Here is a 24,781-nt window from a genome sequence, read left to right as displayed (position 1 = left end):
CTGGGTGTCATTGGGATGTTCCTTGGGGATCAGGCAGCCTCCCATAGCACTGGGTGTCATCGGGAGGCCTTTCCCGCTCGCTTGGAGTGGTGGGATCCCTCCCTCGTGCGGAGCCGGTGGCTCCCGTGCCGCGGAGGTGCCCGGGSGAAGCGGCAGCGCTGTCACCCGCGCCGTGCTCCTGCTCCTTGTCCCGCCGTCCCCCGTGGGCCCCGGCTCGCGGCTGTGCCCGCGGGCCCCACATCGCCAGCTCTGCCCCCCGAGCGGCCGCCGGACCCGCGGCGCGGCGGCCATTTGGACGCCTCCGTGGCTGCGCTGCCGTTGGCTTCTGTTGGCTGCCGTTGGCTTCCRTTGGGCTTCTGTTGGGCTTCCAGCGGTCGCTGTGGCGTGCGTGCACCCGTGGGGCCGCCTCGGGAGCGGGACGCGTCCCTCTCTGCATTCCCGTCRGCGCTGTGGCTGCCTCGGCCTCTGCAGGCAGTTACCTGGTTGCCTGCACGGTCGCTGTAAGAATTTCTGTTGCTTTTTGTCTGTGCAGTCTCTTCTGGGTGCTCTGATTTGTTTTCGTTTTAAATTATTATTATTATTTCTTGAAAGAGCGTGTGCTTATCAAGGTAGCCATACAAAGCTATTTATCTCTCCTGGGCTATTGTCCTGGATAGTTTGCGTGGCAAACTCTGTTCCTCCTAGTATTGTCAAGGTTTGGAGGAAGCAGTGGGCCCTCATCTTAAGTGTGTGCGGATAGGAGGGAGGAAAGAGTTAGATGTGTCTTTGGATTGAACGTGCTCGTGGGTCCTTACGCCTAAAGCTTCGGAGTTTGTTCCTCACGGCTTCCTGCAGGAACGGGTGCGTTGCTGTGAGAGAACCAGCCCGTTGCCGGGGTGTCCTGGCTGCACAGCGTGGTGGTTGGCACCGGACACTCGAGCACCCTTCCTTGTCCCCCTGYGGACGCTGCCGTGCCGCTCGTGGGGCGGGTGGCACCCCAGGATTATTGCCCAGGGATGGGGTACCTGCCGCGCTGAATGGTCAGGTTGCTCGTGGGAATGAATTTCGTCCTCTTTCCTGTTCCTCGGCCAAGTTATTTGTTATTGGATACTGCACAGTCAATGTCGTGTGTGTTTTCCCAACCTTTTGGTGATCTGGTCTTTGAAGCCGGGAGGATCCTTTTCTTTTGTGTTTGGGGATGGAGCTTTTCAAGTATGGCCATGATGGAGCGAACATGCAGTGCCATGGTTCTTGCTGAAAACAACAAAGCCCATCCAGACACATGAAAATTAAATACRCAGTGAATCCTAATGAAGAAGATTAACAGGTTTAGCCTGCTGCCATCACCTCCTTTTACATCTCYTTGTACGAATTTCCATCCCCCCTCAGATTTCGTACCCCTTGGGTGCCCTGGAAAGGTTTYGCCTTCTCACCTTTGTGCTTGCCTGCACAGGGAGCTCCAGTTGAGCTGCTTCGAGGGGGAGTCGTATTCCAAAAGGATGCTGTGTGTGCAAGGAACATGCAGGCTCTACAGCACAGCAGTGGTGCTATACCAACTGCAACCTGACCTTCATTCTTCCTCCAGTGGAGGAACCTTTATCCATAGGTGAAGTGAGCCAAGCAGATTTTGATCTTCCCCAAATGTAGCTCTTTTCCTGCTTGTGTGCTTTCCTGATGCCTCCTTGATGATGCCTCCTTCATGTTCMTCAGCATTTCTGTTTAGCTTTGGACAGATACAGGTGGCTACAGCATTCCAGAGAAGTACAGGGATCACTGTGTGGAGCAGAACAGGGAAGGATTATTTCCTTCCCAGATCTGGGATGTAACATTTTTCAAATGCAGCTTATGACACTGGTCTGAGTATTTATTCAGCTCTTCCCCTTTTCAAATATCTGCTTGAATTTTATCCTTTTTTTTTTCCTTCTTTGTCTTTGTGTGTCTCCCCTTTTCATATTTTTGAATGTTTCTCCTGAGAATTTGATTCCCTCATCTGTGTGGGCTGCCTCTGACCAGTTCTGTCTGTTTCTCCTCCTATTTGAACAAAAAAAAAATGCAACTGCTTCTTTGCCTTCTGTGGATTTTGACTCCTTGCTTTCTCTGTTTTGAGATACTCTGGAAATACCAGATGTGTTTCTTCTATTTATTATTTCATCTCTTCTGTCTTCTTTAAGAATATTAGTAATGAATTACAGAGTAGAAATGTTTCATAAAATTCAGAACCAAACGTAAGTTTGGAGTACCTTTGAAAGCGCAGGTGTCCCTGGAAGAGCCGTGTCCGCAGCCAAGTGAGCCACCCTCGGGGTACGTACTGTCTGCAGAGTTAATCTGTGTGATGAGCACAGCCGCTAGCCGAGCCCCACAGCAGGGGTTATTGCAACCTGACGTGGGGTGCTCCCCATGAGTGCCYTGCCCGGGAGCCTGCAGCGGTGCCCCGGGCACAAGCGGTGCCGGAGTGCCCGGCTTCCCGTCCCTTGGCTTGCCGGACACCAGGAATCTTTCTGTCCTGGTCACAAGGCAGGCAGGGATGGGCCCACAGTGCGTGTCCCCAGTGTGAAATGCATGGAGAGAGCGAGATGTAGGGGCACGTTTCTGGTTCCACTGGTGTCCTTGTCTGAGGTTTCCTTCTCCCTGAGTCTGGATGGCTGTTTGGGGTGGGGTGAAAGGATTTGGTGTATGATATGTGTGACACAGGTTGGCTTCGTGAGGGAGCTGTTCTTCCAGGAGAAGTATCTCGCTTGCAGTTCTGTTGATGTTGCTGCAGAAATGTCTGTCTGTCTGCTCTCTGTGTTGATTGTGGCAGCAAACAGTGATTTGTCACTGTCCCCGGTGAGAATATCAGTGTCTGGTTGATTGTCATGGCAATATCTTCCCCTACAAACTAGAGGGTAACTGGTGTCTCCTCCGGCTCGTTGTAGCCAACCATGTTCTGGGTGGGCTTCGCTGAGGAAGGGTGCCTGCCGGTGTTCCCTCTCCCTTCCTGCCTCTTGCCCTCGTGACGTTGTGCATCACGGATCAGTTTAGCTGAAAGACAACTAACGTCGTCTGCGTCCCTGCCTTACCAGCCMCTTGGTGACGTGCTGGCTGTTTCTCCCACAGGGTCCATCTCTCTTAGGTGTTGTAGATCACCTGAGCAAAGGCTGCATCTAAGGGCAACTCCATCTCTTGGGGCAACGGGTTGAGTGTGCTTGTATACATGTGTGTGTGCATACATACAGTGTGTGTGTATCTATATAATAGTATATTGCATAGTGTATGTTATATAGAGTAGGTATGGTGTGTTTTACTAGCCATAAGGTGCATCTGTAGCACGGTGTATGGAATACACTGCCATTTTTCCTTCAGCCCACTCAGTAGATGGATTGATTTTTCTCGGAATTATTCAGAGTTTGCCAGACATATAAAGATAGTCCTGTCTCTCTGAACAATGGTTTATTTAGTTAAATGGTGGTTCTCCATCAAGCTTCCCTCGTGTGCCRCTAGACGGAGACCGTTGCTTCCAGGTCTCAGTTTTGTGCAGGATTAGCCCCTGCTCATCTCTTGACCAACCTCAGCTTAAAAAAACTCCACTCCTCAGATCAACTGGCTGGTCCTCCCTGCTGCACAACACAAGGCAGGGAATGTTGTACAGGAATCTTTGCAGAAAACTTTGGAGCATTGATTTTAGRAGAAGAAGAAGAAGAAGRAGGAGAAAAACCAACCAACCAGAAAAAAAAAAAAAAARAARRAAGAAAAAAACCCTTCATTAAAGATTTCCAGTGATGCACTAGGTTTCTATACAAGTTTTCTGGTGATTATTTTTCACCCTTTTCTGAAATTACCCTGTATTTCTATTTGTAATTCATCTAGGCTCAGCTCCTATCCATTGGATCTTTGTTTCTCATATTAGAGAACTCTCTGCTTTTGGAGATCTTCCCTTCTCTAGAACTCTTAGGCTGTGATTTAGTCACCTTTTAATTTTTCCCCTGGTAAGTTAATATATCGAGCTTCTTAAGGTTCTTGTTACTGGGGAGAGGGGAGGTTACCAGACCTCACATATAGGAATATGTTGATCTTTTTGAAAGTTTTCCATTTGCCAGCATCCTTTTTATACTTATAAAACTGTGCACGCTAATTCCATAATGGTCCTGCCAGTCATGTATATAAGCAGGTAAAAATCATCTCTTTATTCCTGCCCTTGGAGGATATTCCCTTTGTTGTGCATCAGTGGATTTCCTCCATTCAGGAACAGCCCCTTTAGAAGTCTTGCGCTGAGAACTCATGTGCAATTTGCCATCAGTCATTAATTACGAGGCCTTTTCAGAGCCTCTGTTTAGCCGGATATAGCCCTTCACCTGTGAGTGGATTTTGCATTCTTTTGTTCCTGAGGAAAATTTTTCTGTTTTGCAGTARTTAAGGTGCTTGTCCCTTTTTGCCTGGCCCCATGGCAGCAGTAACCCACGGAGAGCTTTGCCACACGTTCCGGTGCGGTATCTCCTCGGGCCACCAGCCCGCTCCATGACGGGCCACCACGGCCTCTCCGTTGACTTCTATGATAGCTCTTACGTTTTTTTTGACAATGGATCCTTATGTGAGGCCTTCCTTTTCTTTCTGATGGGTTGTGTTTGTGGCATAGCTGCCTTCTAGGCCTCAGCCCCCAGGTTGTCAGTGCTCCCCTACGGAGTTTGCCCAAGACTGTATCTCGCTGGTCCATGAAAGAAATCTCGGGTGACTGTTGCATCTGCTCTCGTACCTTTTCTCCTCACAATCCAGTCTGAGCTTAATTTCATATTAATATATAAGATCCAATGTCCTTTTAAGATGTGGAAGACCGGAAGATTCAGGCAGATTCAAGGTCTGTAGATGATGAAAGCACGTTGGCATGAAATGGTGGCTGTAGTTTCTCTTGGGATCAGGCTGAATTTCAGATGTTTGTGACGTTTAATCCTTCATTCTGTCATGGTGAGGAAACCCCAATTCAGCCATAATCATGTTTTCTGTTTTCAGAAAATCATAGTAYCTGACAAACCTCTCTCCCTCACGAGGCTGGGTCATCACTGGCACCAGTTCCCAGAGAGGCCGTTCTCTGATACTGAGAACGCGCCAGATCTAACTCRGTAGTTCTCTCTACTCTGAATGGAGGTTGAGTAGAGACCTCCAGAAATCTCTCCTACCTAAATCGTTTGGTGATGCACTGACAGCTTCCCGTTCCCTCAGTCCGGCAAGTGAGGAGAGCATCAGCCACTTGGACAGTTTTGTAGACCAAGGAAAAGCTGTGGGAATTCCAAGCAGGGGCACAGATCAAGACTCGTGTTTCAAGTGCTGCATTTTTTTTCCCCCTATGTCTTTCTCTTCAGGTCTGGTTCACTCATTTTCTTTTGAATCTGTCCATTYCTCTTCCTGTTCTGATTTTTGCCCTTTGGACAACAGTTCACACATTGGCTTTGTTGTCATCCATGAATTCTTAAAAATAGAGATCCATAAGGGCTTGCTTGTGTCATAGACTGCAAAGTCCTGCAGGGGCCATGTCATCTCTTTTACAAAGTTGATGAATTCTGCCTTAATGYATTTTTGTTTGCTTGTTTTTTTTTCCCTCCCCTGTTATATTCCAGCAAAAGAGCATCACTGAATGACTAGGTATCTTCTCATTTCTATCTTAAAATTGTTGGTGGCCTTTTTATAACCATTTGTTCTTCTTCTGGTTTTCTGTTTTTGCTTAAAAACGCGTTCTAACTCCTTTGTTTTGGGGTTATAGAGACAGTAATCGCATCACCTCTCACCTTTTATTTTATGAAGATAAAAAAAAGGTCTATGTATATAACAGCAGGCTCTTCCTGTCCCTTAGCATCTTGGAAACTCTTTTTTTGCACCTTCTCCAATCTGGTTCATCTTTCCTGATGCGGGGTAAGCAAGGCATTAATTACATGGTCTGCCAGAGGAGGTCTGCAAAGTGTCGTGTCTAGTGCCATTAATACTGTACTTTTCATGCTCTGTAATACCTTGTCTAATGCATTTTGGGATTATAGTTGCCTTGGAAAGCACAATGGTGGTCCTTAGCCCTCCGGGAATTGACTGATCCCTCTGTTCCTCAGCCTTTCTCCTCCCTGGTTGTTCCCTACTTGTGAGCAGTTTTTACATCGATTCCAGGGCCCCATCTCCAGCAGTGTCCCCTATTAAATACCTGGGAAAGAGTATAAAGTTAAGGCAATCATGTATGTTATTTTCCTTGATGGTCTCATAACTTCCAAACATTTCCAGCTAAAGGACTGCCATGCTTGGATATGGTTTTAATTATTCAGTAAACCTCAGTTTTTCTCTCTCGCATGAAACTTTCCAGTATCCCCTTGAGTCCGTGCAAGCTGCTAGCACCCACAGCAAGCTCTGGTGAGAAATTCCAGTCAGCCACCCATTTCAAGAAGAAGAATTTCTTTTGGTTTGTTTTGAACTTTTCTGCTTGTATCCTTATTTGATGTTCCTTAGCTTTTGTACTTTAAAAGACAGTGACAAATATTTCCTGCCTAACCTCTAATTTTCATTTGCAATTTTACAGGCTTTGATCATATCCTCACTCGGTAACCTCTCCTCTAGGCACAGATGTTTAAACTACACAGTCAGGACAATTTATTGTCCTTCTCTCTAGTTCTCGAGCAAGAGCAGAACTGCACACACGTTTCAAGATGTGGGCAAACCATGGATTTACGCGAGGGCGTAGTGACAATCTCTGCTTTGTCTCACATTCCTTTCACAGGAATTTCTACCACRGGGTTCACTTTCTTGATGACTGCTGAATGTCAAAGTGTATTTCCAGGCTCTGCCTCTTATATCCCAAGGGTATCACTCTTGAGTGGCAGCAGTCAGTCCAGAATCTATCATTTTATATGTAGCTTTTCTCCATATGCTTTGCTTTATATTTATCTACRTTGATTCTCACGTAAGATTTAATTACCCAGTCATTCCTCTTAGAAAGCCCCTCTATGGTCTTCCCCAGTCAGTTCTCATCCTCATTATTCTCATTAATTTACTCTCATCAGCCACTCCGACTTCCCTTTCTTCTTTTTCTGTACCCGTTTTGGTTTTGTTTCTCTAGTTCCTTAGTATTCTCCAAGTTTTCTCTTATGATATCCTGATCGTTTGCGCCCTGACAGTATCTCCTTATTCAGTGTCATTGGGAGGCGGAATATTGATCCTTGTGAAGCCCCACCAGGTTTACCTGATACTTTCAACATTTCATTCAAATGTGTTTGCACGTCGTGGTCTGTCTGGTTCCTGAGCTCCTCTGAGCAGTTTGCCCAGCTTGGTGGGCTGTGAGCAGAGATCCATATTCCATCTTGCACCTCTCCTGCTACCTCCAGTCATCTACAGCTTGGAGTTAGTTCACTGGTCCGTTACAGAAGGGAAGGAAGGCTGGATCGTGGGGCTGTCCTGAGCAAGTTCACCTCAAGGCACGAGAATAGAGACCCACAGAGCTGCTTTGCAGCCTAAATCTTTCTCTGAGGATCTGGACAACTTGCCTATGATGCCATTGGGTCATAGACATGCTTTCAAGTAACAGACTTTTCTTTATGAAGGAACATATAGATGGAGGGGGGGATGGGTTATACCGTAACATGCTAACAGCTCCACAGGTCAGGCTTGCTCAGACATTGCAGATGTAGAAGRTACCACACTTCTTAAAGGAAAGAATACGGAGAGGGTGATGTATTCTCCCTCTGAGGCACACACACACACACACAGGCAGGCCTCCATCCCATGCCCAGAGGGGTTTGTAGCCTCCTGTGGTCTTCTCCTGGGCTCTGCCAGCGTTATCTCTAAGAAATACTGAGGCCTTTCTTCGGGAGGACTGAATGGTTCTTCTGAGATTTTAAAGTAAATCTGTTACAAACTAATAATCATTTTAATGTACCCCCAGGAATCATTTTACGACTCACCTAACCTTCTTTAGTACATCTAACCTTCATTTAGTGAATCAAACTTTATTTTCAGTTGCACATGCAAGAATTAGTATTGTCTGTGCTGTAGCTTAAGTTACTGTTAAATGCATTAATGTTTTTATAATTACTTTCTATCTCACTTTAAAATGTTTTTATCTGTTTTGCTCTGTTCATCAGCATTTTTTTCTATTCTCAGATACCTTTTTGCATTGATTGGAGGTTCCAGGATTATGACTTTCGTATTTGAACTTGTGTTTTTACTCCTYGTGGTTTTACAGAATTACAAAATGTCAAAACATTAATACAGACTTCATAAAAGTAAACTGAATTTATCTCCTAAACTTGCTGGCATGGCAGAAGTTTATATTTCAGTGCTCTTATTTGGCATTATTTCTTGAAATGTTCACATTTCAGTTGTTATTAATTATTTTGCTGGSGAGGAGGAGTAGCTGGGTAGTGTCACAAGTCAATTCATTAACAATGAGACTTTCATATGTGATAAGGATTTAAAATGTTGGTTAAGACTTAGCTTGTACTTTATATGAGAGGTATTATTTTAGRCATATGTGGACAGATCCAGATCAAGTGGGCTAATTTGCCTTGTGTATTCAAATGTGTRCAATTTGCTGTTGGGTACAGCATGAAGTTTCTGAAAAATGTACACGTACATTTTATTGATTAAGCTTATTAAAAAGCATTTCATGGTGAACTAAAATAGTTCTCCATGAATCCAGTGAAATTCCAATAGATAATACAAGATTGATTTGTTAAGAGCAAGAAATAAAAGATGATTTTTTTTTTTTTAATATCGAAGCTGAGGTGCACAGGAGGGTCRAAGCAGCAGGAAAAGCACTCTGTGAGATTAGTGATGAGACTGGCAATGGGAAGGGAAACTGGGAGCACCAAGGAAGGGCACAGACGAGGGCTGCAAACCTTTGGATTGCTCTGGTGGAAAAAGCCTCGGCCGACCTGCACTGCCTGCAGCCCTGGTGCAGGAGTCTTTTGGTCTCCCGCGCTGCTCTAGCTTCATGCTGATTTTGTGGGGAGGAATTCAGGTACAGATTCATCCACTGGGTAGCTTCAGCATGTTTTCTTTAAAAAAAMCAACTCTGCTAAGTGAAAAATTTGTAAGTTACAGTAATATTCACACTGAAATAATGTTGGCCATCTGCAAGCGCTTGCCCGTCGCCGTCGTGTTACTCAATCATTTTGGCATCCTAATCCCTTCTCTCACACTCGTTTTCTCTTTTACAATAGTGTCACCCTCGGTGCACATGTCAAAGACCTAAGTGTCAGGCTGCGACGTGCAGCCTGAGCTCTGGCCCCTTCCTTTTCTGCCATGTAACACTGAGAACTTGGCTCTTCCCCTTCCCTCCCTCCCTTTCTTCTTCATGACCTATAGTAAAACATTAGGGTTCAAGCATGAAGTCAGGTACTTAGCAATTAGGGAATGCYGTATATCAGGTGGGTTGGTTGTAAGATTTTGGATAAAACTTTGTATTTTCAAGATGCTACAGAGTTGTTAACTCTGGTAAATCTCTGAGATTCTTTCCCCTTTTCTATAGATGAGGGGCACAGAGGCAAGAATTAAAAATCTCTTGCGTGGGGTCACCACTCACTGGGGCAGTTTGGGATGTGCAAACTGCTGGCTTCCCAGCTGCAAGTGCGTGTGCCCTGACCATCCTGCTCCGATGGATACTCATCCCTATGGGATCTTCACTTGCCAATGGCTGATCAGTGGGTTATCATCACAGCCAACTTTCAGGACACTTTCCAGCATCTGTGATATGTCAGAGGGTGGCTGTGTTCACTTTACCAACCTAGTGACTCCCTTCTATCCTTGTGCAGGAGGAGAAAGAAAAAGAAAGTGGGATGTGAACACAGAGCTAATGAAGTACAGAGAAAAGAGTCTTTGTTTAGTTATTACATTTTTAAACTTCTGAGTCCCTGTCTTTGCAATCTTGCAATCTGTGCAATAAATGTAGCTCCTATGTTTAAAAAAGATGACCTAAGAAATATTCACTGTGTACTTTTAACAGTTTCCATTAAGGGAAAAATAAACGAAATGAGAGGATTTGAATTCTAGATCATCCATACTCAAGCTAAAGGAGAAACCTAACTGGCTCCTCACTGGAAACTTACTTGTTGCAGACTGGACTCCAAGKGGAAGATAATACATCTTTAGTAGCAGATGTGCCTGGGTCCAAGTCCAGGTGCACRGGTGGCTGTACCGTTTCCTTAGCATGGCATTCTTTTGTATCGTCTTTGTCCTTTGGCAGCTCTGCCAGCATCCTCGACAATGCTGCAGACCGCTGTAAGAACGAGCGTGAGACGGTTCCCAAGGGCCAGTTTGGACGTGGCCGTCCCGCTTTGCAGGGCGGGAGAACTGTCCCCTATGGGTGCAGGCTGCGTAGTGCCCGCCGCCTTAGGCCCCGAGAAGAGGCCCCAGCCCGTTTGGTTTAAGAGAGCAGACGCTTCAGGAGGCCCCTTCTCGCAGCACGTGCGGTCCTCAGGTGTGGTGGTGTCTTGCAGTCCTGCCTTGCTTGAGGCTAAATGATCCATCCAGGCCCCTTGGGATCACACATCCCTGGGTGTATGGGGGGAGAGGAGGCTGCGCTGGTGCTGTCGCCGTCCCCCAAGTCCCCCCAAGTCATCACCAGGGCTCCAGGGGCCCTGGAGCTGCMTCACACAGTCCCATGGCCGTGACTCCCGCTGTGCCCTCCTTCCTGCTTGGACCAGGTCCGCATCCATCCGGGACTTGCGGAGTATCACAGAGGGTCAGGCATGGCACGGAACAAGAGGAAAAACTTGCCTTTTTTTTTTTTTTTATCCCAATAGAGGAATTGGAAATAGGAAGGAAAAGGAAGGGAAGAAAATGCAGCAGYAATTGTCAACTGATCACCTCGTGGTTAACCTCAGCAAAACCTGCATCAGGGCTTAGCTGTTTATTAGCAAAATAGAAACGTGCTAATAAGYAAGTCACAGTGTAAGGAAGCAGCAGCTTCTTAAGTGGCCGGGATCCCGGGGCCCTCAGGGTCCCTTCTGCTCCGCTGTCCCCCGGAGGAGCTGCTCGGACCTGGCGAGGGTTCAGCCTTCCCGAGCGCAGCGCTGTTCCGGACCCGCGCCGCCCGTCCTGGCGTCGGCACCGGCTGAAGTGACAAAAATCTTTGGCCCACGGTGGATTCTGGGGRCCGCTCCCAGACTTCCCTGACCCTTTGGAAGTTACCTCCCTGCAGATCGTAGCGTGTGCTGAGTGGGCCTGTGTGAGCAGCCCCAGCCACTCGCTCCTCGTTTAGGAGACCCGTGCTGAAACACACCGAACGTTGTCAAATCTCCCCTTTCTGTTTCCTCTGCTTCTTTGGCCTTCTGTGAACATTTCTTTCTCTCAGGCACCCAGTCTAATGGTTTAACATGCAAATGGTGTCCTGAGCCAGGGACAAGCTTTTGTCAGCCTTCCTAAGAGAGACTGAAGGTGTTTACTTAAGTAGATCTGACTTGAGTCCGTTTCAGTAAGGCTGGACTCTTGTGCCTGGTTTTCTTACCTGTGAAGAGTTCCTCTGCAAAACATGTTGGGAAAAGAGCGGGATCCATTTTGGATCCCCCACGAGGGTCCTTGCTGCGTGGCTGTTGCTAATGGGAGACAGTGCCGGCACTCTCGCTGGAACACGGAGCGGGTTTGGCAGCAAACCAAGCCAAGCTGGCTTACGTGAAGCACAAACAGAAAATGGTCATTCACAGTGAGTCAAGCCAACCTGCGGAGATTTTCACAAGACCCCGTAAAGGCAGCCCCTTCAGCAGCAGCACTGCCAAGTGTCTCATTTTCTTCCCAAAACCATGTGTCAATAAGAATTCTTCTGACAATTTTACAAGGACTTCAGGTGATGGGGAGGTTTGGTTATAACCCAAATTTTGGTGCTTTGTTTGTAATAATTAAGGCTCATGCTGTTTACTTCTGTTTATCATCTCATATGATCTCTGGGGTAACAGTTGCTTTATTGAGCCTAATAACACATGGTTCAATTTTGTGAAATGCTCTAGAAAAGACTTAACCCCGTAAGCACCTTGTAAGTGATAAAAGTTTCTGCCTCCGTGGTTTATTATTCTCTACTGAAATGTGCCTCTTTGTTCCTGGTTTTGTTTGGYATTGGGCGTTCTGCAGTTGACATAAGGACCGAGTTGGTATTTCTGYTAAAAAGGAGGTTTGGGCATGTGGTTAACTGCGTAATATTTCTCTGGAAAGAAGACCGTAATTGCCATTACTGGATTACTGGAAAGATGAAGTGAGATGTGTGCACTGAGTGGTGATGCCCTTAGGTGTGTGCCTTGTAGGTGGCTTTACTGTTGAATGTGAAATGAGAGTGGCAACATTGGTAATATGTTGTTGCTAATTCTGTGTGTTCAGGCAGAGCTGGGCTAATCTCTGAAGACTGTCAACATGGTGTGTGTTGAGGCTGTGTTAAGTTAGGATTGTCTTTCTCCATAATGTTTGTTTTGTGTCAGAAATGTTAATTSTTGATACTTACCTGGAGGAGAAAATAGCATCAGTGTAATGGGTTGAATTAGCAACCAAGGACCAACTTATGCCAGCAATGCAASATTGTGAAAGATGTCAGTTTGTGGGGATTAGAGGGTGCTGCTGTTCCACAAGATGAGGTCTAAACCAATGCGAGCTGATTTTTCTGTTAAAGAAGAGGTCCAAGTTAATGAATTGTGCGTAGGAGTTAATGCTGGATGAGTCCCTTGCGGCTTTCATGGTGAGGTCAAATAAAATATTAATGAAATTAAAGCARACAATCTCCTGCTCTTTGCAAGCACGTTTTATATGAGGTTCTGTAAGCATTAGTCAGGGAAGACATGGAACCCCACCGGAGACCGGCCAGTATCGTTATTCCCGTGTTACAGACAGCGAAAGGGAGGCAGAGGAGAGCAGTGAGCAGCTCAGGCTCACACAGTTCAAGCACAGGGCTGCGTGTGAGAGCCGGGTCCCTCCCTTGCACTGCTTTTGCCCTGACACTTGCAGCTCCCTTCCCAGAGGGCTGAATTCCGGCTTCTCTTGCCTTGCCCCGCTACCCAACTCTCAGTCTTACTCTCTAAACTTCCCAGTGCTTCCAGAGCCCGCAATATAAATCATGAGGTGTGGATCCTTTCTCCTGATACCGCAAGGACAAGACACCTCTCTGTCTTTGGGACTGTCCATTCCAGAGGGCAAGTAGAGGGAGGAGCTCATTAAAGTAGCATCTCTCTTTGGTTACACTGGTGCAGTGCAAAGTATCTGGAGCCAGACACAAGTGAGTGAGCTCCAGAAGCAGCGTTCCTGAATCAGCTCCGTCCAGTCCCCAGGCATTATATTCATGGTGCTTTAACACCCTGAAATAGGAGCTGTGTGACGTCTCAGAGTGCCAAATATTGGTGGTGCTTCCAGGACATAGCACCGCTCTGTTAGTTTATTCAGAGGAGTCTCTGAAATCTTCCTGCTGTTGCAAACTGCAGGGATGTTCTCTGCATTTCTGGGATGGACACCATCTGGTGTACTGAGAAACAGCCCAGAGCAGGGGGAGGAATGAGATCTGTGGAGATATCCCAAGCGAAACAGAGCCGGTTATGTTTGTGACATGCGAAAGCAAAGCCGAATGCGTTTTCTCCTTCCTGTTTATGTATTTCTGAAACGGAACAGCCTGAGCAAGCCGTGCCAGCATTTCGGTATGACACGCAGGCTGGTGCATGTGTGCGTTATGCACTGCATAGGTCAGGGCTGCAACAATGCTTTCGTAGCAAAGGCCTCCAGGGCCTCGTTATGCAGAGTCAGCTAATGACAGCACATGGCCAGCTAAGGATCATGAAACCACTGTGCTGACAACAGGTGCAAAGAGGAGCACAACAAGTCAGCAAAATTGTCACTAGCAACATTTTAAAGCAGTTTTCTAACACCTTTTTTTTTTTCCTCTCTCTCTCTCTCTGGAGATCAAATAAATAAGGAAATGGAAATGCTAAAATGATGTCAGARGAAAATCAACATACCCATTCTTCCCTGCTTCCTCCGTTTTTTGTTATTGATTTCTGTCTGCCTCCCATCGTGTGCATTTCCCTCCTAGAAGTAGTGAATCAGAGATTGCAATGGCCAAATATTTTATCCTAATAATGGGAAAGTTTATTGCTTGCTCACTAAAGATCCTTGCATCTGTAAATAATAGTTAAAAAAACAGTAATAATTTTGTTATATAGCAAGCCACAAAAGGATGCCCCCATTCACTTTCTCACCTTTTGTCTCTCTGTCTACCTTTCAGGACTCACCAGGATCTTGYGGCATTGCTCCTGTAAGCCTGCCTTCCAGAAGAGCTGTTCTTGCCTGTCCCTGTCTCACAGGCAACAGCAGAAGGCGGGGGGGATATTGCGAGAAAACTTTATGTTTTCATCAAACCGGACCAAGGAGAATGGGGGCCCCGCACCCAAAAGAATGAAGACGCGACAGAACAAAGACTCGGTGCGTGAGACGGGGGTGGGGGCAGAACTCGGACTCGAGAGCTGGGCTTGGGGCCGAGGTTGTTGTGACCTTGAGCTTGGCGTAGCAGGGTGCCCCCCAGGTGTGGGGCTTTGGGGAGCTAGGGAGGGCTGGGGGAGCTGCCGCACTCATTCAGCCGTCTCCCTCTTAGATGTCGATGCGGAGCGGGCGGAAGAAGGAGACTCCGGGGCCCCGAGAGGAGCTCAGGTCACGGGGTCGAGCGTCCCCAGGTGGCGTCAGCACCTCCAGCAGTGATGGCAAAGCCGAAAAATCCCGGCAAGCAACAAAGGTAATATGAGTGAGCACGTGAGTGAGAGGTGACGGAGATTCTCCCAGGTCGGATAGGGTCCAGTTATGCAGACCAAGTGGGATCCGCTGTGGGATCCAGTCTGGGCTCAGCTACCTGGAGTGGGTGGGATGGATTCCTTCTTCTCATCCTCAGCATTTTGCACTTSCATCAATCTTCCCAGAAGAAGTCCTCAGTCTCAGCAGCCCTTTCTAGTGTTACTCTTTGCCAAATTCTATCTCAGTGTCATCCTGACCACTCCTCACTGCCTGTTAAGCTCTTCAGCACATTGTGTCATGGTAATTGTGTCTCATGCGGCAGAATCTGCACAGGCCAGGCAGGAGAGGGACGTTTCCCTGTGAGCCTCTCACCTTCCTGTCCTTCTTGCCCTCACAGAAAGGTCGGGTGGAGGAATCCTGCACCCCCAAAGGCACCAAGCAAGGCCGAACAGAAGAGATCTCAGAGAGTGAGGGAGAAGACAGCAATGCGCCCAAAAAAAGCAAAACTGAGGTGAGTTTCTCCTGCTGTGTTCACTGGCATATCCTGCAGCCATGGCAAAGAAATGCTCCTTTTTTCCTGTATGGACTGCTTGTTTCCAGCTGGCTTGAAATTCTTGCCGTGCTGGTGGCCTGTGTGTGGCTGCCACAGCAATCCCATATTCTGGCATCTTAGATTTCTCATGGTAGCCCTTTAGGCAGGAGGAATGCAAGTGACATCTGTCTGGCATACAAAAAAAAAAAAAAAAAAAAAAAATCTACCTGGAGTGATGATTTAGAAGACAGAAACTTTCTGTTCCTTAGTCCTTGAGTGGGCAGGACTCCTCAACTCCTGGGCCCGGGTGCAAACCCTGTCTTCCCTAGTTCAATAGCAGGAACTTGGTTACTCCCAGCAGGGAATCTGCCTGTGCTGATGAACAGCAGATGTGAGATGTGCTCATCCTCCCTCCTCTCACTCCACACACAGGCTTGTGGCAATGCAGATTCAGTCTCTTTTGCTGAATAGTGTAAAACGGGGATCCTTAAATCATGCTGGGATCCAGATAACGATAACACCAATCCTAAAGTGAGTGCAAAAACAACTTACTTGCCATAATGCTGGCAGGGCTTTTCTGACATTCATACAACACTGAACTGCATCGAAGATCAGCCAGCTGAAAGAAAACTCAGTTCTTTCCAGTTCCCTGTTCGCCTGTTCAGGAAATCAGCTTCAAAGGCCTGTGGTTGCAAGTATATTTACTTGTCTTATGATGTCTGTATAATTAGACCATTGCAAGTTATACCAATATAATTTCTCTATATGGACATTCTTTCAGTTTAACAATGACCCTTTCCATTTTATCCTTTCCTGTAAACCCTGTTACTTGTCCATATTAGCTGCTTAATCAGTGATCACTTTATTGATGGTAGTGAGAGATGGTGAGGGAGAGCAGGTAATGGGAAACACAGAGGACCAGTGGGGATCAACCCCCCTAATAAGGCGCAAAGAGAGCTGACATTCAGGCAGGGGCCAAAGCGGAGTGGGTTTCCTCACTGAGGAAAGGATGTGATGAGGGAAGCCCTGACTAAATGGAGCATTTTGGGATTTGCTCCTTGTGCTGGAGCACATTCTCCCCGTTATCTCGTGCGTGCTGCTGTCTGCCACCTGCTGGTAGCACCTTCCCAAAGGCCCTTTGCTGGCAGCAGTGCTGAGACCTCTCCTAGATGCTTTCTCAGCCCGGTCTTCAACACTTCCCTCACTGCCTACATACACAAGACACCCATCATCACCTTCTCTCTTAAGTACATGATGTTCCTGAAGTTTCCCAGGAGCAGCTCAGAGGGAAAGTGCTGGTTAGCCTGGCTACCTGGCCAAATGAGCTCTCTTTCCCTCTGTGTACTTTCCTTTATGCTGGGGCTAGAGGAGAAAGGTGAAAAAGAAACATCTTTGGGAATGTGAAAAGTGCTGTGCCTGGTCTGGAAGGCTGCATAACATTTTCTTGCTCTTTCTGCTTCAGGAGTTACCCTGTCCTCCATCCCCATCAGACGTTGACAGCCTTGATGGCCACAGCTTCAATGATGAGATGAGCAGTGACCCACGGGACATTGACCAGGATAACAGGAGCACCTCGCCAAGCGTCTACAGCCCCGGAAGCGTGGAGAATGACTCCGACTCCTCCTCTGTGTTGTCCCAGGGACCGTCCCATTCCTACCACCACCCTCCCCTCTTTCCTCAGAGCCCTCCTGTAGCTCCTCCTCCTGACAGCCTGGCCCGTCCACCTGAGCCCAGCTTTGGTCTCCCAGCTGAAGTCCACCCGCAGGGCCCGGCTGCTGGGGGCTACCACTCTCAGCTCGAGGGCCAAGCTTCGAGGATTTTCCAGGCTCAGGCCCCACAGACACCAGCCTCCTCCTCTTCTGCTGCTGCCACCTCTTCTACTCCCTCCTGCTCTTCCTCCTCCTCTTCCTCCTCCTCCTCTGTCCATGCTCCTCTTTACCCTACACCCAATGTTGTCCAGGTTGGGACCAAAATTCCCGGTGGTGTGGGGGGGCTCCCAGCATCAGGGGCTCGTGAGCAGGCCCTCAGTGCCAAGCACAATCCACCGCCCACCACACCCATCTCATTGGCATCAGTGGTTGGGGGGCTTCCTCCTCAAAAGACGCCCCCAGCCAACCCCCCGGCTGCCTCCCCAGCTTCTGCCCCTTCCTTCCCCCATGTCTCTGCTAATCTGCCTCCCCCGCCAGCCCTGCGCCCGCTCAACAACGCAGCGGCCGCCTCCAGTTCTCCGGGGATGGTCGGGCAGGCCCTGGCCGGGCACCTCCCCTCTCCCCATGGCATGGGGCAGGAGAAGGCACAAACCGTGGCCCCATCGCGCTACCCCTATGCGCCGCCACCCCTGCCGCCGTCCAGCTCGTCTGCCCAGTACGCGCAGGCGGCCCCTGCGCAGCCCCTGCCCAGTTACAGTGCCTCCTACGGCCACTCCTTCCCGCCGCCCAGTGGCCTCTCCGTGTCCAGCCAGCCCCCCAAGTACACGCAGCCCTCCCTGCCCTCCCAGCCTGTGTGGAGCCAGGGGCCGCCCCCCTACAGCCGTCCCCCCGCTGCCTCCTTCGCTGGCCAGGGCTCCCACCACCAGCAGCCGCCCCAGCAGCACCACCACAGCCACGGCGGCGGCGCGGGCCTCTCCCCAGCCCCGGCAGCTCCTCCCCAGGCCCCCGGCGGCTACTCGCACAGCCTGGAGTCAGGCAACCATCACCCTTCACACGCCACTTACGGGCTGAGGCTCTACCCTCCCCACAGCCAGGCCACTTACAGCCAGGCTCCCTCAGCCGCTGCTGCGGCCCCTTCTTCCTCTTCCTCCTCCTCCTCCTCCTCCTCTTCCTCCTCCTCTTCCGCCTCCTCCGCCTCTTCCCAGGGAAGCTATCCCGGCCTCTGCGCTCACCCCCAGGGTCAGAGCCCAGCCACGTACACCTTCCCGCCACCGCCGCCACCGTCCCCTGCCCACGGTGCCGGCCCGCCCGTCACCTCGGCTTCCACCACACTCTCCACTGTCATTGCCACCATGGCCTCCCCGTCCTCGGCCCCCTACAAGACCGTGTCGCCTCCCGTGCCCCCCTCAGCCATAGCACCCTACGGGAAGCGCGCGTCCTCCCCCGTCCCTACCTTCCAGCCTCCAGCCCCCTACAAGCCAGGCTCTCCCCCCGTGTCCTCCGCCTCCTCCTTCCGTGTGGCCACCCCTCCGGGCTACCGCATGACGTCCTCCCCCGTGACGGGTGGCTACAAAGCCCCGTCCCCTGCCCCGGCCGCCCCCTCGCTGCCGGGCAGCATGGGTGCCCCCGCGCCGCCGCTGCCCCCGCTGCCCCTGAGCGCGGCGCAGATCAAGCAGGAGCCGTCGGAGGAGTACGAGCCCCCCGAGAGCCCCATGCCCCCGGCTCGCAGCCCCTCGCCGCCCCCCAAGGTGGTGGATGTTCCCAGCCATGCCAGCCAGTCAGCCAGGTATGGGGCTGGTGGGGCGGCTGGAGATGTGCTCAACACGGGGAGTCACACAGAYTTCAAGGGAAGATAGAGAAAGGGGAGTGAGTGGAAAGGAAAGGATGTTCTCCTGAGGTTTCCCAGGTGGAAATAGACCTCTTTGGAGAGTGGGCACAGCTGGAGTGGTGCAGCTCCTGGTATCAGCCTAGAGGAGCTGGAAGCTGGTTAGCCACTGCCTGGCTCTCGTACCTCATGCTAGAGCAGTACCCAAGTGCTCGGCAGCCCTGGTAGCCCCACCTAGCTGGGCGCTTGGAGGAGAGGACTACAACTCTGCTCCTTGGAGCAGAGCTTTGCAGCATGGATCCTGCTTTTGGAGTATGTTCCCTACCCCTTTGCAGCCGAGCTGGTCCCTGCATTGTGAATCAGCCCAGCTCAGGGAGCAGCAAAGGGATAKCTGCACAGGGGCCTGGCTGAGCGGGGACGTATCGGGCAAGGAAGGGGAGGTTGTCCCAGGCATATGGGGTGTTGTTGCACTGCTGTCCTACATTGTCCTACTAATGGACCTTCTCTGCCCTTCCTTTATCACAGTGCAGGGTTCAGCTTTCCCTGTTCCCTCAGCCCCGTTGTACTGACTCACTCCATTTGTTGTCCTCAGATTCAACAARCACCTGGACCGTGGCTTCAATTCCTGTTCCCGCACAGACCTGTACTTTGTACCCCTTGACGGCTCCAAGCTGGCCAAGAAAAGGGCAGACTTGGTGGAAAAAGTCCGGAGAGAGGCCGAGCAGAAGGCCCGTGAGGAGAAGGAGCGAGAGAGGGAGCGAGAGAGGGAGAAGGAGCGGGAAAGAGAGAAGGAGAGGGAGCTGGAGAGAAGCGTGGTAGGTGTGATGGTGCTCACTCCTCTGGAGTGAAGCAGGGGCTGATGTTTGTTCCACTCTGTCTCGGGGCTGTGACTGTGAGATGCTTCTTTCTCTGCTCTCTTACAGAAGATGGCCCAGGAGGGGCGGCCGATTGAATGCTCATCTCTTGGGCCCGTTCCCCACCGCCCCTCCTTTGAGCAGGGCAGTGCTGTGGCAACTGTTCCCCCGTACCTAGGCCCTGATACCCCGGCTCTGCGCACCCTCAGTGAATACGCACGGCCACACGTTATGTCCCCCAGCAACCGCAACCACCCCTTTTACGTGCCCTTGGGTGCTGTTGACCCAGGCTTGCTGGGCTACAACGTGCCGGCCATCTACAGCAGTGACCCAGCTACCCGGGAGAGAGAGCTGAGGGAGCGAGAAGCCCGTGAACGAGACCTGAGGGACCGAGACCTGCGTGAACGTCTCAAGCCGGGGTTTGAAGTCAAGCCAGCTGAGTTGGAGCAGCTTCATGCCGTGCCAGCTGCTGCCATGGATCCTTTCCCGCGCCACGGCGGCCTGAGCCTGCAGACAGCRCCTGGCCTTCATCCCGCTTTTCCCTTCCACCCAGGGCTGGGCCACTTGGAGCGGGAGAGGCTGGCGCTGGCAGCCGGCCCTACCCTTCGTCCCGACATGTCCTACGCTGAGCGCCTGGCGGCTGAGCGCCAGCACGCGGAGCGGGTGGCTGCTCTCAGCAACGACCCCCTGGCCCGCCTCCAGATGCTCAATGTGACACCGCACCATCACCAGCATTCCCACATCCACTCCCACCTCCATCTCCACCAGCAGGATGCTATACATGCAGGTAAGGACTGTGTAGAAAGGGCAGCACAGCTGTGGTGCCTTGTACGGAGCAGTGCTCTGCTTCCTAACTGCACCCTCCTTGTGCTTCCTCCCTCTGGCTCTGGGAAGCCCAAGAGAGCTCTTGTGCCTAGATTTTGAGGGCCCCAGCTCCATCTCTCCAGCCAGAAGAAAGGTCAATACCATGGTCATTACGCCTACCCCTCACTCCATATCTGTGAGTTTGTTGCTTAGCTGAGATCAGAGCTATTTGCACCGTATCTTTTGGTTTGGGATCTGTGGGAATGCTATCAATTCTGGAGTGACACCGGCTGACAAGGGTGGTGGTGCTACTGCCTGTAGTTCCCGGGCTGGTCTGCAGAGAGAATGGGGACCATGCTAGCAACAGGTTCAAAGATATCCTTAAACCTAGTGAAATGTTGGCTCCAGTTTCCTCCTATGACTCTTGCTGTAGATGGAGGGAAAGGGTGGGATGGAAGACGGGCTTTAGGTTGGCTTATATTTGTGAAAGAAGCTGGAAGGCTGCTGCCCTTCCGAGTTCAGTCTTGCTCTCTTCCATCGCCACATGCTACATGAGAGCAAGAAAAAGGTTTAGTGACAARAATACAGGGAAACAAAGCCCAAACAATAGTATAATAGAAATTAATTAAATAGTGCTGTGCCTATTTGAGCATTATGAGAGGCCAGTGGGACCTGATGAAGGTCAGCCGTCTGTTTGCATGTTTGTATTGCGGTATTTGTATKGCAATATTTGTATTGCAAGTGCTCAGAGGGGCACTGGGTGTTGATGAAGACCCATTCATCCATGCAGTGCAGCTCTGTGCCTCCAGGCAGCATCCGGGCAGCGAGTCCAAAATACCAAGTGATTTGATTACCCGGAGAGAGCAGTTGTCATATACAATGTCCTGCATTTCAGCCTTAGATAGTACTTGAAATGGGACCTGGAATACTTCATGGGACCTGGCAATGGAAGCCCCCAGTATAAGCACAGACTGGAATGACAGCTGATACAGCATATGAGCACAGTACTGGGTAAAGACTCACTTGCTGAGCAGGTTCTCGCAGAATCAACTCTAAGAAACAGGGCTCCGCAGGGAGTGTTAAAATGCCTGAGTACCCAGGTGGTGTGACAGGGATGGAGCTAGGCCGTACTAGTTCATATGAAATTCAGTGCTGGCCGATGGAATACGCTGAGAAGAAAATGGCCCTGCATTGTCCAGCCTTGTAGTCCTACCACCCCTAATGGGCACTTTTCTGTGTCTGTCTTGTTGCACCTCTGTCTTTGCTTCTTATGATTGCAATTATCTTTTCATATTTTTTCTTCCCAGCTTCAGCTTCTGTTCACCCTCTTATTGACCCACTTGCCTCGGGATCGCATCTGACCCGGATACCCTACCCAGCGGGAACCATCCCCAACCCACTCCTTCCTCACCCCTTACATGAGAATGAAGTGCTGCGCCACCAGCTTTTTGGTAAGCCTGTTTATGGGGACTCTTAGTCTTCTCTGAAGAGCACCAGCAGAGCTGCAGTGGGCAGGGTGAGGGGGTCACAAGCCCCAACTATTAACAGAGCTCTGTCACAGCACTGGAACAGACTGCCAAGAGAGGCTGTGGAATCTCCTTCTCTGGAGATCTTCCAAACCCACTTGGATGCAATCCTGTGCCATGTGCTCTAGGTGTCTGTGTGTGTGCAGGGGGGTTGGACTAGATCTCCAAAGGTCCCTTCCAACCTTAAGGATTCTGTGGTAGCATAGGGCAGCCCTGGAGTGCCAAGGCATCGGCAAACCCTCTTCACTGGCAGGACCGGAAAAGGGCAATGAAGTCTTAGCTATGGGGATGCGGATTAGGATGGGGATTTTACATTCACTTGTTCCTTCTTTTGTCTTTGGCCGCAGCTGCACCCTACAGGGACCTGCCGGGCTCCCTGTCTGCACCCATGTCCGCAGCGCATCAGCTGCAGGCCATGCACGCACAGTCAGCGGAGCTGCAGCGCTTGGCTCTGGAGCAGCAGCAGTGGCTCCACGCGCACCACCCGCTGCACGGCGTGCCGCTGCCCACGCAGGAGGATTACTACAGGTGCATGGGGCCGGCGCGCGCCGTGGCGCTGGGCGCGCACGGTGCCCTAGCCGCACGGTGCAAGCCTGGACCCAGCCATGGCCCGAGGATGGCAGAAGTGGGACCCAGGAAGCCTTTCTCCTTAAGTGGTTCGCTGCAGCCTTGAGCCTGCCTCTGAGATCGTGGACTCCTTGCCGCTGGGGCACGGCTGTGGGTTGGCCRTCAGGAAGGTCACTCCTGGCCAGTGGCTGGCAGTTCAGTGGCCTGTAGGCTAATCCCTTGTATGGGATCCCGGCTCCTTTCCTTGGGGAGTAAACTTGCCTCTTTCACACATGCTCTCATAGTTACTGCTAACCGAGACCCTTGCAAACCCACCRTGTATTCACAAGGATTGGATGCTCTGTGCTAGGCGGGGTTCTTGCAAGTGCACAGGGAAACATACTGGGAAAAGGAGAGGTGCACAGGTGCATCTGCTACCTTGAGATTTYGCAAAACTTTCCAAGCCAGCACTGCCATGAGGGACTAGACTAAACAAATGCACCACACAGTACTAAATTATTTCCCCCCCCCCTTTTTTTTTTTTAAATTTTTCCTCTCACAATCACCTTGTTCTTCTTTCTCCTAGTCACCTGAAGAAAGAAAGTGACAAGCCCCTTTAAATGGACTCCTACCCTCATTGCAGCATCATCATGTCTTTCTCCTAAGAGGAGCAATTGATCAACCAAATCCTGGGTGAGGGGAACCTGCAGAGTAACACACCCTGATCCTACAGTGCAGTACATTGCAAGAGCAGAATGGATGAAGAGTACAGAATGGCATCGTGGGAGCAGAAAGGAAAGGAAAGAAAGTGGAGAGGGATTGAAATAACACTAAAGGACATGGAATGATTGGTACATTATTTCAGCAGAGCTCCGAAGGAAACAAAACCAGCATTGCAGAGAGCTCAAAAAGACAAAGACTGATGGAACTTCAAGATTGCAGCTGCTCCATCCTTCCTTTTGGGGGAACAGTTGTCTTAAATAAAAACAGTGCAGAGCATCACAGGACTTCACGTACATGACGCTGCTGCCCTTTCTGCTTCTGTGAGGTGTGTCCGAGAAGGAACTCAAAACCGGATGGAGCTTCTTCAAAGATGCCTCCTCACTCTCCTACTTTAGATGTAAGATACGGCTTTGTGGCACACACACACACACACACACACACACACACACACACTCACACACACACGAAAAGCAACACACAACCTTTTTGAATTAGTGAATTAGCCAGGGTGGCTTCCCAGTTTCCGAAAGCCCCGTCAGATACAAAGCAACCATTATGGGGGCCCGTCAGCAACGGCCACTCCTGCCTATCCAGTACATCACTGCCTGGGCCTAGCCGTTGGGGTGCAAAGCACCATGAGACTGTGTGTGAGACGGCGGCCGTGCTTTGCCTTGCCTCAAGGGAAGCYGTCGGGCCGTGCGGTGCGAAGCACCACAGAACTGTTTTAATGACTGCGAAAGCCTCTACCCCCTTGAGCCCCGCTGGGCGAGCCGAGCCGGTCGCGAGCCCTGCAGACTGGCACTCTCCTCGCCGAGGTGGCCGCCCCTTTCCCCTCACCCATTCCAGTTGATGTACTTTAACTCATGCACATCCTATTAGACGTGGCAGTTTTATGTAGCAATTTGTGACTCCCTTACCCCTGCGTGCGTGTCTGATTTCACAGTTGTATATCTCGATTGGTCCCCATATATATATTTACTTAAACATGGAAAAAAAAAAAAAAACACCTATGGAAAAAAACACCCAAAGTTTCCCACGCACTCCCAAGCCCCAACACACATTCTAATAATTTATATATATAAATATATATATGAAGCTCTTAAAAAAAGAAAAAAAAAAAAGAAAAAAAAACCCTTCCAGAAACAGACTCTGTTGTGTTCATTTCTTTTTAACGGGGACCAGGGAATGATCTGGAAGCGCGCCGGAACCGCGCGCTTGCGGGAGCCCTTCGGAGCTGAGGTGGCCCCCAGGCTGGGCAGGCAAGACCCAGCCGTGGCTGTGAGCGCGGGGGTCGCTGCGGCGCCCGGAGGCTCTCGCGGGCGCGGGGTACGGCCGGCGGCAAAGGCGAGGCGCCGCCGGCGCGAACGCCGAGGGGCCAACGCCGAGGGGCCAACGCCGAGGGGCGGCCAGCCCAGGGCCCGCACGCGGGCCGGGCCGGTCCGCCTTGGGCCGGCCTGAGCTCGCCCCGGCCCTGCTCGGCTCGGCCGCTGCGCAGCCAATCGCGGCCCTCCGTGGCCGCAGGGGCGGGGCTCGGCGCTCCGTCCCGCCAATAGGGAGCGCTTCATTTGCATGCCGCTCGAAATACGCCCCAAACGGCCGTTTTTGGCCGTTACGGCGGCCGTTGGCGCGGGGCGCGGGGCCCGCAGCGGGGC

At 50.6% G+C, this 24,781-nt stretch overlaps 1 protein-coding gene across 1 annotated transcript in view; it reads left to right on the top strand.

Annotated features, from left to right (window-relative positions):
- Positions 1-23,498, top strand: part of ATN1 (atrophin 1) — a 26,373-nt gene extending 2,875 nt beyond the window's left edge. Inside the window, exons 2-10 of the mRNA XM_026054337.1 lie at positions 14,171-14,367; positions 14,537-14,674; positions 15,068-15,181; positions 16,665-18,637; positions 19,269-19,491; positions 19,600-20,317; positions 21,642-21,785; positions 22,208-22,388; positions 22,993-23,498. Coding sequence (XP_025910122.1) covers positions 14,290-14,367; positions 14,537-14,674; positions 15,068-15,181; positions 16,665-18,637; positions 19,269-19,491; positions 19,600-20,317; positions 21,642-21,785; positions 22,208-22,388; positions 22,993-23,026 — 3,603 coding nt within the window. The 5' untranslated portion in view covers positions 14,171-14,289 and the 3' untranslated portion in view covers positions 23,027-23,498. The remainder of the gene's footprint in view (positions 1-14,170; positions 14,368-14,536; positions 14,675-15,067; positions 15,182-16,664; positions 18,638-19,268; positions 19,492-19,599; positions 20,318-21,641; positions 21,786-22,207; positions 22,389-22,992) is intronic.
- Positions 23,499-24,781: the final 1,283 nt, after the last annotated feature.

The sequence above is a fragment of the Nothoprocta perdicaria genome, unplaced genomic scaffold, assembly GCF_003342845.1.
Source record: "Nothoprocta perdicaria isolate Ctin4 unplaced genomic scaffold, notPer1 scaffold_120, whole genome shotgun sequence".
In the NCBI taxonomy this organism is placed as follows: Eukaryota; Metazoa; Chordata; class Aves; order Tinamiformes; family Tinamidae; genus Nothoprocta; species Nothoprocta perdicaria.
This window is presented reverse-complemented; position numbering and strand designations above follow the sequence as displayed.